Source organism: Rousettus aegyptiacus, unplaced genomic scaffold (assembly GCF_014176215.1).
Source record: "Rousettus aegyptiacus isolate mRouAeg1 unplaced genomic scaffold, mRouAeg1.p scaffold_m13_p_10, whole genome shotgun sequence".
In the NCBI taxonomy this organism is placed as follows: Eukaryota; Metazoa; Chordata; class Mammalia; order Chiroptera; family Pteropodidae; genus Rousettus; species Rousettus aegyptiacus.
In genome coordinates, this window is record NW_023416285.1 from 91313481 (window position 1) to 91326174 (window position 12694).

Sequence of the window (12694 nt, forward strand, 5' to 3'; positions counted from 1 at the left end):
CACCCCTGCCCTGTGTGTAAACACACATATTTGCACGTGTATGTTTGATTTCATGGGCAGAAATAAAGATGGAACCTGTCTCCCATCTTGGAGCTGGTTCGTGGAAGATCTCTCCACTGTTTCTGTTGAGTACAGATTTGATTTGGTTCAACATTTAATCCAGCTTCTGTCATGTGCCAGGCACTTTGCTGGACCGGGGTTTTAAACTGGAAAAGAGGTGGTTTCAGCTCTTTGTCAGGAATAGCCAGAAACCTGTGCTTAGCCTGTGTTAGGACGCTTTTGTGACAGACGTACACTTGCACTGCTGCTGGGGCACCAAGGGGCGGTCGTGACTGTTCTCTAGACTTCCGGAGCTGGGGCGAGGGGCAGTGCTGGGCACGAGTCTGTTCATGTGGGGCTCGCTGGTCTGTCTGACACCACATCTCCAGCAGAGGTGTCTGCCCAGAGAATCAGTCAGCATGCCCTCTGGACTTTCTAGGGAAGGACCAGTGTCAAGTACTCTGTGCACATAGTCAGACCCTGCATCATCTGATTTTTAGTTTGGAAAATAAAGTCATCGTACAGGGGTAGGGAAGCATCAAATGGCGCATTAATTATGAAATATCTGCCAGGCTTGCTTGGGGGGCAGGGCTGCAGCCTTGGGGTCTGTGGCAGTTGGATACCTTCCAGATGGACCCATGGCAGAAGTTCCAGCTCGATGCTCAGCCAGACATGTTCCTCCCAGCTCTAGTCCCCAATGAGTGTTGATTTTTTTCTTATCTCATTAAACGTAACGTAGTTTCGCAGAGCACCCACTGCGTGTGGGGTTAAGCTTTAGATGTGGTGGTGGGAAGCATCCTGTGTGACCTGAAACTCAAGACAATGGGTAGTGACCAGAGCCAGGCCACGGGGCGCTTCACGTTGGTCACAGGCAGCACGGGAGAAGGCGGGCACCCTTCCCTCTCCTGGATCCCCCGGCTCCTTTCGCAGAGCTTCGGCAGAGCTGTCAGGGAAGTGGGGAAGCGGACCGAGAGGGGTGGCGTGTCTGGCGTGTGCGCTGTGCAGGCCTCTGCGTTCGCGCGTGACGTCCTAGCAGGACAGACCACTGATGAGTCTCGTCTTTCTGTTTCAGATAGTCCATTCGAGGACCCCGACCTTAAGGACGCATATCTCATTCCCAGACACATCATGGCTGAGCCAGACTATCTGGAAGACGACAATCCTGAGCTAATTAGGCCCCAGAAACTTGTCAACCCCGTGAAAACGTCCCGCAACCATCAGGATCTTCACAGAGAACTTCTTATGAATCAGAAAAGGTGAGGCGGCTTCTTGAGCCAAGTTTTCCTTCGCAGGTTTCTAAGGAAACTAGATTTAATTTGAATTACGTTTGTGTCTTGAACATGGTTGAGGCTTTCTTGTTCCTTCTAGCATCTCTGAGCCAGGACAACCCTGTCTACTTCTCTGTCCCCTTCTCAAGTGGGCACATTTTAAAATTTGGATGGAAGGGTCCGGATAGAAGGGCAATGTTCTAAGCCAAAGAGAAATACATTATTTCTTAGATTTGTAAAAATTCTGAATTTTCCCCTTACATCTGAGAACATGTGGGAGTCAGATATAAATATTGCCCACTTTAGTATTTGTTGAGTGGTAGGAAAAATCTAGACTTTACAATAGTTAAGATCACTTTTTCTTGTATCTTTCTCAGTTTTTAAGTAACGTTTTAAATCATCACTATCATCATTCGTATTATTATTAATTGTTCCGGAGAGGAGCAAAACATCGACCTTCAATTTCCTTTGTAAACCATTTATTAGTTCCCCGTGTCATAAACAATTTTGGATGTTAGGTTGGCGTCCTCTGTTATTTAAGTGATGCTAGCCAGGTCCGGTACACCGGGAGAACAGAGAACACAAAGTTGCTGTATTTGTTAGGGCACAAGCTTACTGTCTTTACTAAGCTTCATTTAGAACTATTTTCAGATCTTCCGAATGAAACCGTTGATCTGAATTATGAAGCTGTCTTGATCACTCATCTGCCTGCTCTTTGCTAAGCCCTGGTAGCTACCCATCAAACTGGAAGATGCGCAGACCAAGTTGAGCATTAGGGTCATGTCCTTGAGCAGCGGTCCCCAGCCTTTTGGCACCAGGGACCGGTGCTCCTCTGAGAATCTAATGCCCGATGATCTGAGGTGGAGCTGGGTTGGTGATGCTGGCACTGGGGAGCGGCTTTGCTAGCTCACCCACCACTCACCCCCTGGTGTGCGGCCCAGTTTCTAACAGGCCCCGGACTGGTATTGGTCCATGGCCCAGGGGTTGAGGACCCCTGTTTTAGAGGGAAGGCCTAATTAAAAATGATTTTTTAAAAAATAAGGGATGTGGGGGCATTTTTAGAGCAGTTCTCCTTCCTGACTATATCTCTGCCAGGACTCGTAACTCCTGTCCCAGGGGCTCTTTGTCAGCACATCCTCCCTTGAGACTGTAGGGATGTGATTAATGCTTATGAAGTGAATGCATGTTTGATTCTTTCTGAATAAATGCTCAGTTTCTACCAGTCTTTGTCACATAAAAGAAAAAAAATAGGGATTTAGTGTCATCATGCCCAAAGTAAAACAGGACTCCTTGATTTCCTAAATAGGCCACAGAGTTGGGCAATGATCCTGCTTGGGAAACCATGTCTGCATTTGGGTGGAAAGACCAAAAGTTTAATGTGTTCCAAAATAGACTTAGCTACATGGTTTTCTGAACTAAACGGTTTTCTGATTCTCTTTGCTTCTTGGACCTCAGTTTTCTTACCTGTGAAATGGAGGTATGAGAATGAGTTGATCTCTAAGAAACATTCTAGCCGAAACGGTATTTTTTATATATATATATGGCTATGAAAAGGCTCCCAAGTCAGAACGGAGTAGGCCAAGGTAACACCGAAATTGGCCGTTAACTGTTTTCTGAATTATAGCCTACAAATTATTCTGCAAAAATTTATTTAATAGCCTTGGTCATAGTTCTTAAAAATATATAGGTTTGTGCAATTGAATGTTTCCAAATTTTCTATGATAGACACTTCCTGTGAAAATGGACCCTCCTCTCTGTCTAGCTCTGGACCTCGCCTGCTTTATCCAGTCGCCCCTCAGCCAGGCCCAGGTCAGCTGGTTCAGGAGAATGCGGCATTCCCGCAGGCCCCCGGGTAGAGAGGGTGTGGGCCTCAAGGCCAGAGACAAATGGCGTTATGCTCTTGGACAAGTCCCCCTTCTTGAGATCTGTTTCTTCATATATAAAATAGGAATAAAAATATCTTTCCTATAAAAATTAAAGTAAATAATAACATGTATGAATGCCTATTCAAATACCTGGCGTATGGTCCCATCCATCGCTTCTTTCACTCCCCGCGAAATATTATCTGGAAATTCCTATTTCTTTCCACCCTTTTTCTCGGAAAGTTTCTGATCTGGCTTTAATGTAGAAATACATTTTTTTTAAAAAGTAAGAAAGAAAAGGTAGGTTCTGAAACCTAATGAATATATGTATTTCATTCCATATCTTTAGTTTGTTCAAGGTAAAATCTTAGTCTGGTTAAGTCTTCTTATTAGAAATACAACTGGTTTTAGAGTGAACATTTCTCTTATTTATCTTCTATAACATATACTTTTAGAGAGAGAGGGGTTTTTATTTCTAAATTTTAATGCCAAATGGGAAGTATTACAACAATATATATATTATTAAATAATATATATTATTTATTATTAAAGAATAATCACACTTAATTATTGGTTTCTACCATAATGAAAGTCTTAATTATTTTCCCGTAATTTCCCATATTTTATTTTATTCAGTGATCTTTCTAGTAACCCGGTGCATGTTATCGTGGGGTTACCCTAATTTGACGTGTGAATAAGATAAAAATCAGCGTCACTGGCTAAGGACTCTTCTTGAGATCTCACAATCGTATTTTGGAGTAAAAGGCATAGACGTAAACGTAGAATTAAAGGCAGTTTAAAGGCAGAGATGAATCCAATACAGTAAGAACAAAAGCGAGGAAAGGGGTAGGGACGGGAGAGGGAGACGGAAATGAGGCCCACACACAACAAGCTCCCCATGGAGCCCTGGACCTTTTCCCTGCAGAGCCGCAAGCATGGCTCAAAGCCCTGTGAGCAGTGAGTTCAAAGAGCTTTTCAAGGTCCTTTTTAGAGATCATAAGATAAAAGCAAGAAGTCACTGCTTAGGTGAACAAATACTCTACTGATAAGTATTCTGAACTCTCACATATGTAATTTTGCTCCTCTATTTGCCATCTTTTGGACCCAGCTAAATTTCAGGTTAAAAGTCTTTACCTTTTGTTCACAGTTTGCCACTAGGTCCGATATGAAGACCTTTTTCAGGTTCTCAGTTTCGATAGGTATTTCCAATGGCATAAAAAGGCAGATTTCAAGAGGCAAGGTTTTTTGTTTTTTTGTTTTTTTTTTTTTTGCTTTTTTGTTTTTTTACTATTGAAAGATCAGTGTTTAAGGGGCCTTAAAAAGTAAAAGTGTTTTTAATATAATTTAGAGAGATTCTAACTTCTTTACAAAAAGTACTCTTTGAGAGCAAATATAGAATATTCAGGTATTCAAACGCATTCCTAAAACTGGTTTTTTGGCTTGTACATTTCAGTCAATGGTTTCTAGTGCCTTGAGTTTTTAGTTGATCTTTATTTGGCATACTTTGCTGGACAAATATTTTTTCAATAAATACTAGTTGCTGTAGAACATGGAAAAACATGGGCAATTGTGATAGGTATATTTACATTTGAATCCACTCAGGTAGAAACGGTTCAGGCAAAAATGTAGACAGCGTAGGCCAGACCGGAAAATTCCAAGGTCCAAGGTCAGAGACCAAGGGCTTGAAATCCAAATCCCCCCTTCCCCTCCACGCTAAGAAACGAAGCAGGCCAGATGTTTGGCTCTGTGGCAGGGGAGCATGATCTGTCAGGGTCTGAGCCAGCCTGGCCTCTGGCTCAGCTCTTCCCGGTGAGGGGGCAGTCTCACTTTTATAGGTTCAGGTCCGTCTGGAATGGAGGTGGAGGCAGAGTGATGTGGACCCTCCAGTCCACCCCGGGGTGTAGTCAGTGGATTATGTGGGAGCTGAAACATACCTTTAGAAGTCGTCTGTACATTTCATCACTGGTGGTGGAAATATAATGGTGGTGGAAATATAAAGTCTTGCATCTTTTTTGGAGGGCGGTTGGCAGTACACGCATCAGATATAAAATGTGCAGAGGCTTAGCCAGCAATTCTGTGAATGTAGCCAACAAGCATTTTTATAAGAGTGCAATTATGAATGTACAAGGAAGTTCATCTACACATTACTTTTATTGGGGAACAATTGGAAGTGACCCGAGAATGCCTATCAGAGTGGGAGTGGCAAGGTCATGGTGCTTTCATGCTGTGCCGCCTTGCGCAGATAGTAAGAATGAGAAAGAGCGTTTGCCGAAGACGCAGACAGTGCGGAGGAGTCTAGACTGCGCCCTGGTCCCAGCGGGCAGGGCCTCTACCTCGTTCAGCTTTAGGAGCCCCGGTCCCATAGGATACAGTATAAGTGGTGCTCCCAAGCTCTGTTACCAGGGAGAGTTTCGGTGTGCTTTCTCTGTTTTGCACGTATGTATATGTTACCTCACTATTTTTATTTTTATTTTTTTTGCAGGGAGCATTTATTAATTTAAAAAACCGGCTTGGCCCACTATCATAGTCACAGCAAGGAGGCCTAGGCTCAACTGTTGATCTCGAGTAGTACAAAGCCATCAGGACTTGAGCACCTGTCAGTCCTACAGGGATTGAGAGTGCTCATTAATTATACATGTCAACTGATTAAAGAAAATCAACCGTTGTCCTGCACAGAACAGGATTGTAGTTTTGATGAAATTCGGGGACGCTCATTTCCGTCTGTCTGCGCCCTCTGCAGTCTGACCCAGTTTTAGATGCAGAATCATCCAGGCGGTACTCGTGTGACTTCCCACTCAGCACAGAAAATTAAGCGATCCACTGTGATAAAATATTAACCAAATTTGTAGGACTTCTCTACTGTTATAAGTGAAGAACATTTATCATGTAAGCACCATTTCCTGAGCTTTCTGTTACTAAATATTTTATCTTACTGCTATCATGGTGTAAAATCTTTGAATAGAAAATGAATACGATACATTAATTAAACCCATTCATATGTTGCAGTAGAATGTCAGCTTCTTGTGTCATGTATCAAAGTTTGTTCAATAGCTTTTATATAATCCTGAAGAATTTAATAACAGTTGAGGTTAATTTTGCCAGTGAAAAATAGGGAAAGAAAAATGTTCGAAATTTAAATTATGCAGCTAGCTAAATCCTTAATCCTAAAATTTAAATCCCTTAATTCTGTCCGTAGTGCCATACTAAGGCTTTTTAATAGTCATACAAACGAGTGGGTCTTCACCCAGATTATTTACAAAGTTTCCTGTGTTCAATGACACTTAGGTTTATTGTGAACAAAATACCATCAGCAGCTTTTATTGTGCTGATTAAAGATTTAATGTCCAGGATAGCCTGTCTCGATTTTTGTCCCTCCCCCCATGCAGTCTTATTAATTGTGAAACCATAATTAGATCACAGAAGTAGCCCATCTCTTTTTGTTCACCGGAAATTTGACTGAATTTAATATTTTTCCTTTTTTCTTCTTTTGAAACCAAAAATTTTGGTAATGAAAATTGGCAAAGTAGAGACGTTATTTTGACTATGTGTCCTTTATCTTAAACGATATATTATACTGATCTTTATTATGTAACAAGCTGAAAAAAATTATTGTGATTTAAAAAAATACAAAGCTAGGAGCGATGCCAGAATTTTTTAAAGATTATAACTCAATAAATGAGGACGTGTGATATTGAGAATTAGTTTACAGATGTGATAGCGTGAACTTAAAAGAGACTGAGACAAGTGTGAGGTTGAGATTCTTTTAGCCAGAGCACGCATTTTGGAAATTATTTGACAGTTATTCAGGTAACTCTGTGTTGATCAGTTAGTTCCATTACTTGATTAAAGCAGTTTAGAGACTCACCACCGAGGTAGACGCCTCTGATGTACAGACTGGCGGTTGTCATGGGCGGGAAGGTGCGTAGGCCCCTCTCAGTCCGAGGCCCAGCAAAGCATGAGTCTAGGAGATGGCTGCCCAATTTATCTCTCGGGAATGTAGAGCTTCCCTGGAGCCTGACTTCATGCATTATCAGTAGTCACCCACACATCTGAAATGACTGAGCTGCAGGGAGCACTGGATTGGGAGTCAGAGGGTCAGAGTTCTCAGTGACCGTGACCTCAGGAATGATGAAACCTTGAACGTGCCCTTAGATGTGCAGCAACCCTCTCACACATCTGACACTTTAGATTTTGAACAGACTGGCTGCTCTCTCAGCTGCCTTTAGCGCGCAGCATCAAGGGCTGGATCTCAGGAAGCTTTCCCTAAGACTCCAGGTGGAGTCGTCTCGTCTCCATCTCTGTGTCCATCGTCTCCGTCTCCATCATGGGTGGCCGTCACGCCCATCACATAAGCATGCCGTTCCCGCCTCGCCCAGCCCATCTCGCCCTCACTAACGTCCTTCGCAGAGCCTGGTATCTGGCACATAGTAGGTGCTCAGTATATTTCGGTCCAACGAATGGATTTTACTCACTCTCGGAAGACCCTCCTGCCCTTCCTTTCACACTCGTGAATTTCTGAGACCCCTGGTGTTGACCGTTCACCGACCGGTAGTAGGTGTCACAGTCATGCTCGTTTCGTAGACCCCTTTTCTGTGGCTGATGCCTTCCATTCCTGAAAGATGTGTCGATTAGATTAAAACTTCTGAATTTTGTTAATGCTTTATTTCAGGGGTCTCGCCCCTCAGAACAAGCCAGAACTGCAGAAGGTGATGGAAAAGAGAAAACGAGATCAAGTGATAAAGCAGAAGGAAGAAGAAGCACAAAAGAAGAAATCTGACTTGGAAATAGAGCTATTGAAACGGCAGCAGAAGCTGGAGCAGGTAGGGGTCCCTGGGGTGGAAGTGGCCCTTTGTTACTGAGATATTGTCGACATACAAAGATATGTGTGTATTGAGAGTTCAAAAACGAGGGAATTTCAGCTTCGCTGAGACCACAGGGCAACTGCGTGTTGATCTTAGGATCTTATGTCCTGAGCCTTGGTTTTCAGATTCTCGTCGTCTCCTGGTGTTGCTGACGTGAGCAGCCGTCGGTTGCGGCTCGTGTGCACTTACCCCAGGACGTATATACACATCTATATAATTCTTTTGAAAAACAACTCGAGACTGGAAGAGAATTTCTTCCATTGGGAAACAAAGTTTTAGGCACTTGGAAAAAGGAGGAATGTTTTGAAAAGCCTCTCAGTTTGTAAATAACTTCCCTTTTTCTGAATTTTATTTAGCTCGAACTTGAGAAGCAGAAATTGCAAGAAGAGCAAGAAAACGCCCCGGAGTTTGTGAAGGTTAAAGGCAACCTTAGGAGAACAGGCCAAGAAGTGGCCCAAGCCCAGGAGTCGTAGGCCAGCGCCGTGGAGACTGCGCGCCCTCCCCCACGCACTGGGCCGTGAGCAGGCGCCTGCCCACCGCAGAGCCCCTGGGAGAGTCCCATCCAGCGGAGAACTGCTGCTTAAAAACGCTTGGCCTTGGTTCACCCGCGGTCCAGCCCGGGTGCATCAATTACCTGTGGCTGCTGCAGTTCCTGTTCGCCAAAGGACATTGACCAGCGCTCACATTGGGATAATGGACCTGTGTTCAAAGACCTAAAAAAAAAAAAAAAAAAAAAAAAAAAAAAACAGGAAGAGGGCACTGGAATAAATTCTTGAGAGAGTTGCACTACTTGGTTTTTCTTCCAATCCAAGTTTAGTGGGGGCACAGAGCCTTTTTTCTTTTAAAACCTAAAGGGAAATGAGTTTTATTCTTCCTTGAATCATCTGTGAGATAATTTAGATAACACAGAAATGCTTTGGGTATGTTACATCCAGTATTTGTCAATTCTATTTTGAGAACCCCCAAATTTTCTTGTTTAAAATATCCTTTCACCCATATTAGGGTTCACACCCAAGAACGTTGATATGGAACACAACTATTACTTTTGTTGACATCAGTAGGGTGAGAAGGTTTAAAAACATGTAAACAAAAACACATTAACAAAAATACATAAATGTCTGTCTTGATCTTATTTTAATTCCTTTTGTTTATGCTCCATGGTAACATTCCAGTTCAGAGACGGCACATAATACAGATCCAGTCATTGCGTTAATAACTGTTAAGGGTTTTTGATTTTTTAAAAAATTTCTTGCTGAGCTAGTCCTTTTATCTGAAACAATCTCCTCATCCTTCGGAGACTAAAAACTAGCCCATGTAACCCAACTTCAGTGTCAAAAGTCGAGGGCTCAGACCTTTGATCCCTCCTAAGAGCAGTGTGGGGGACTCCCACTGGAAGCAGGGCGAGGAATTCTTTGGGTATTTTAACGTGAAGCCCATGTAGATTGGTCTCAAGGAGCCCTAGTTTGAATGAAGACTCGTAGCATCTGTCCGTGTTGAATATTATTAGAATCCACACTTTGAAAATTTCTGGGTATTGGTCACCTGCTTGTTGCCTTTTTTTTTTTTTTTTTCCTCGCGAAGAAAGAGTCGTTCTCCACTCTCTTAGCTACAGCGACGCTGTCGAGGACAGTGACACCATGACCGCTGCGCTGCATCGCAGGAAGCCAGAGGCAGAGGGGGAAGCTGCTCCGGTGCCGTGCTCTAGCCGGCGCGAGCTCAGTGCCAGCAGAGCCCTTGGGCGGAATTCCCTTCTGCTGCTGGTGCGGGACCTTCCACGTGGGGTGGTCTGGAAGAGTGTGTGTGGAGTCAGTACGTCCTCCCTCGGGATGATTCAGCCGGTAATTCCTGTATCGAAAACTCCTCTAAAGGCTCGTGGGAAGCTGGGTCCCAAGCTTTTGCATCCTTAATAAGCATAGTAGAAATGGGCTTTCTGCAGCAATGCATTAGTCTTTATTATAGTTGACCATTAGACTCACAGTTAGTCCTCGTGTGAGCAGGGTAAAAATAAAACGCGGTGATCGTGTACTGCTGGTTAGAGAACGTGTGGATTACACCTGGAGCAGACTGTTTCTCTCATCACCAAGTGATGAGAGAAGGGGGTGCTTAAGATAAAACGTTGCTCTGTAATGGTTTGCTTTTGAAAGATGGAATGGTAACTGTTTTCTTCTATCGTTTTTCTTTTTGAGAGAAGAAAGTACATTAACTGATCATCTTGAAAATACCTTTCTGATTGCACATTGACTGGAGTTCTTTCTTTGTGTGTACATGGACGAGTGTGAAGTTTCAGGACTGGCACATACATAGCCTTTAATCTAACTACATGTAAGATCTTTAGATTCTATAGATTCTATGTCCTTGAAGCAATTCTGTCACTAGGTAAAATTCTCAAGGGCCCTAACAGGCTCTTTTACAAGGACCAATCCTGTTCCTAGAACTTTCCTAAAATTCATTCTTCAGTGGGAAACAAATTACAAAAATATTTCCCTCTCAATCTCACAGATCTGCAAAATTATTTGTAGCTAGTAGTACAAGGTCTGGCCAAAAGAAGACTTGTAAATAGGGTACAGTGATGTCTTACGCCTAAGTAGGGAGGGTGTGGGAGAAGTTCCTGGAAGCCATCAAATCTGCCGGGCTCACGGGCCTGAGTTTAAAAAGGCGCCTGTTCCCCACCCCACCTCACCCCCATTTTAATACTGTACAGTCCGAACCCCCGGGACTCGTGAACATCCAAGCAGGTTTTGTGCTCTGAGCCACTTTTTGACAAAAATGGCTCCATTTTTCCACTCTGTGGTTTTCTTAAAATAGTTGTTTTATAATCTCTTAGTAGTAGTGTTGCTTTCTAAGCTATAACAGTTGACTTTATTCTTCTACTCTGAAAAATCTGGTTTGAGTGTATATAATATATATAAAAGGAGCCTTAATGGATTTGTTTTCATAATTTAATATTTTTTTGTATTTGCTCTTGTATAATCGTTTTTAACAGAAGGTATTACAGAATCGAGGGTGGAATTCTTAGAACCAAAGTTATTCTTAATAAAAATCGCCACACGCTTGGATCATGCAGCTGTGTTGGATCTGCTTGAGTCGGATGACTGGGACTGAAGGGTGGAGCGGAGCTGCATTCAGCTCAAGGGCTAGAAGGCGGTTCTAGGGTCTCTCTGAGTGACTGTCCTTCTGGACAACCTTCTCCCTAAATCAGTCCTTTTGCTTTGTGTCAGTCAAAACAATTTATTATGTTGAACAAATTCACGTTAAGGTATTATGCTACATGTTGTATAGAATATGTGTGATTTTAGCAGCAGCTGTCAGTGCAGATCAAAGTATTCTGCATTTTAGATAGCTCGGTAGGACAGTGGGAGTTTTTTTTTTTTTTAGGAAGGGCCATTTTTTAGTGCTTGTGAGCTAGCACACATGGCATATCTGAAATGTGACCATAAAATTATTTCGCTAATGCAACTAAGTTAATGTTGGCCTCAAAAAAAGTTACTTTGGGAAGCCGTCTTTACTATTCCAACCCCAGGTTATTATTCGACTTAATCACCCAATGCCTAGTGTCTTTGGACTCTTGAAAAATCAAATCTATTCAGGGCAGTGAACATTTGCTGTATCTAGGGCCAGTGCAGAGGACGCGTTTCAAACAATGATTCCAACAGTAGCAGCATCCCTAGAATAACTAGGCAGTTTCCCAAGGTGACAGTTTCCAGGCTGTCCACTTCACTGGGCCACTATATATTTATTTGTTTCTTATAGTAGTAGTAATAGATTTGAAGGAAGACAGGGCAATTCATGTGTTTGGTAAGACTTAACATGCTATTGTACAGCTAAAAGAAGTATTAGAATACTACTGGGCTTACCTTACTAGTATTAGAGAAACAAATAGTTTTCTTTCTAAGGCCTCAGGGCAAATGAGATCTCGATGAACTAGCCTCACAATTACAATTTCTACTTCTTTTCCTCATGAGAAAAAGCCGTCTGATTATCAACTGGGGGTGTCTTGAATGCCTCCCCGCTTGCTCCTAGGTTTCCTAGCAAGACGGTAATTGCCACTCTCCTCGCTGGTAGAAAGGGTGCTTGGTGATTTCTGGAAAGTATGCTGATGGCTGCTGGGGTGTTGTTGCTTCCAAGTCTCTCAAGGTTAGGAAAGATATTCGTGTGTGTCAGTGTAAATACGTATTCATGTCTTTGCATTAATACTTTATAGCTATTGAAAACCATAAGTTCGCATCAGTAGCCACAGTTGTAACCCAGAAGCACATTGTAGCACATTGTTCCGCTTTCCATGTCTGTAGCCAGCTCCCTTCTCCAGCAGGGAGTCTGGCTGCCACCCTCCTCCATGCGCACATGTATCCCCTGAATCATCTGGTCTGTAACGCATCCATTCCCTGACTCTGCTCAGCCATCATCCTCGCCCTGACCTTGCCTGGCGGCGTTCTGACTGAATTAATTATTCAGGAAGGAAAGAAGAAAACACCATTTTTTCTTGAGCGTTCTGAACATTTATTGTGAATTTCATTAAATCGCCTCAAACAACTTAAACTGCAATTACAGATTTAGGGCGCCTGATTGTGTTGAACCTTTCAGACTCCTCAGACAGCAGGGGAACCGTGCTTGGTGTGTGAGGGCTCTCCAGAGAAACAGAGGCAATAGGAAATAGCTATAGAGG

At 42.9% G+C, this 12694-nt stretch overlaps 1 protein-coding gene across 3 annotated transcripts in view; it reads left to right on the forward strand.

The window, feature by feature from the left end:
* FAM107B (family with sequence similarity 107 member B) overlaps positions 1-11092 on the forward strand; it is a 185364-nt gene extending 174272 nt beyond the window's left edge. For all 3 annotated transcript variants that reach the window (XM_016134397.2, XM_016134399.2, XM_016134398.2), the window contains 3 exons: positions 1112-1295; positions 7839-7989; positions 8388-11092. In XM_016134397.2, the coding sequence (XP_015989883.2) occupies positions 1112-1295; positions 7839-7989; positions 8388-8504 (452 nt within the window). In that variant the 3' untranslated portion in view covers positions 8505-11092. The remainder of the gene's footprint in view (positions 1-1111; positions 1296-7838; positions 7990-8387) is intronic.
* The last annotated feature ends 1602 nt before the right edge of the window (positions 11093-12694 follow it).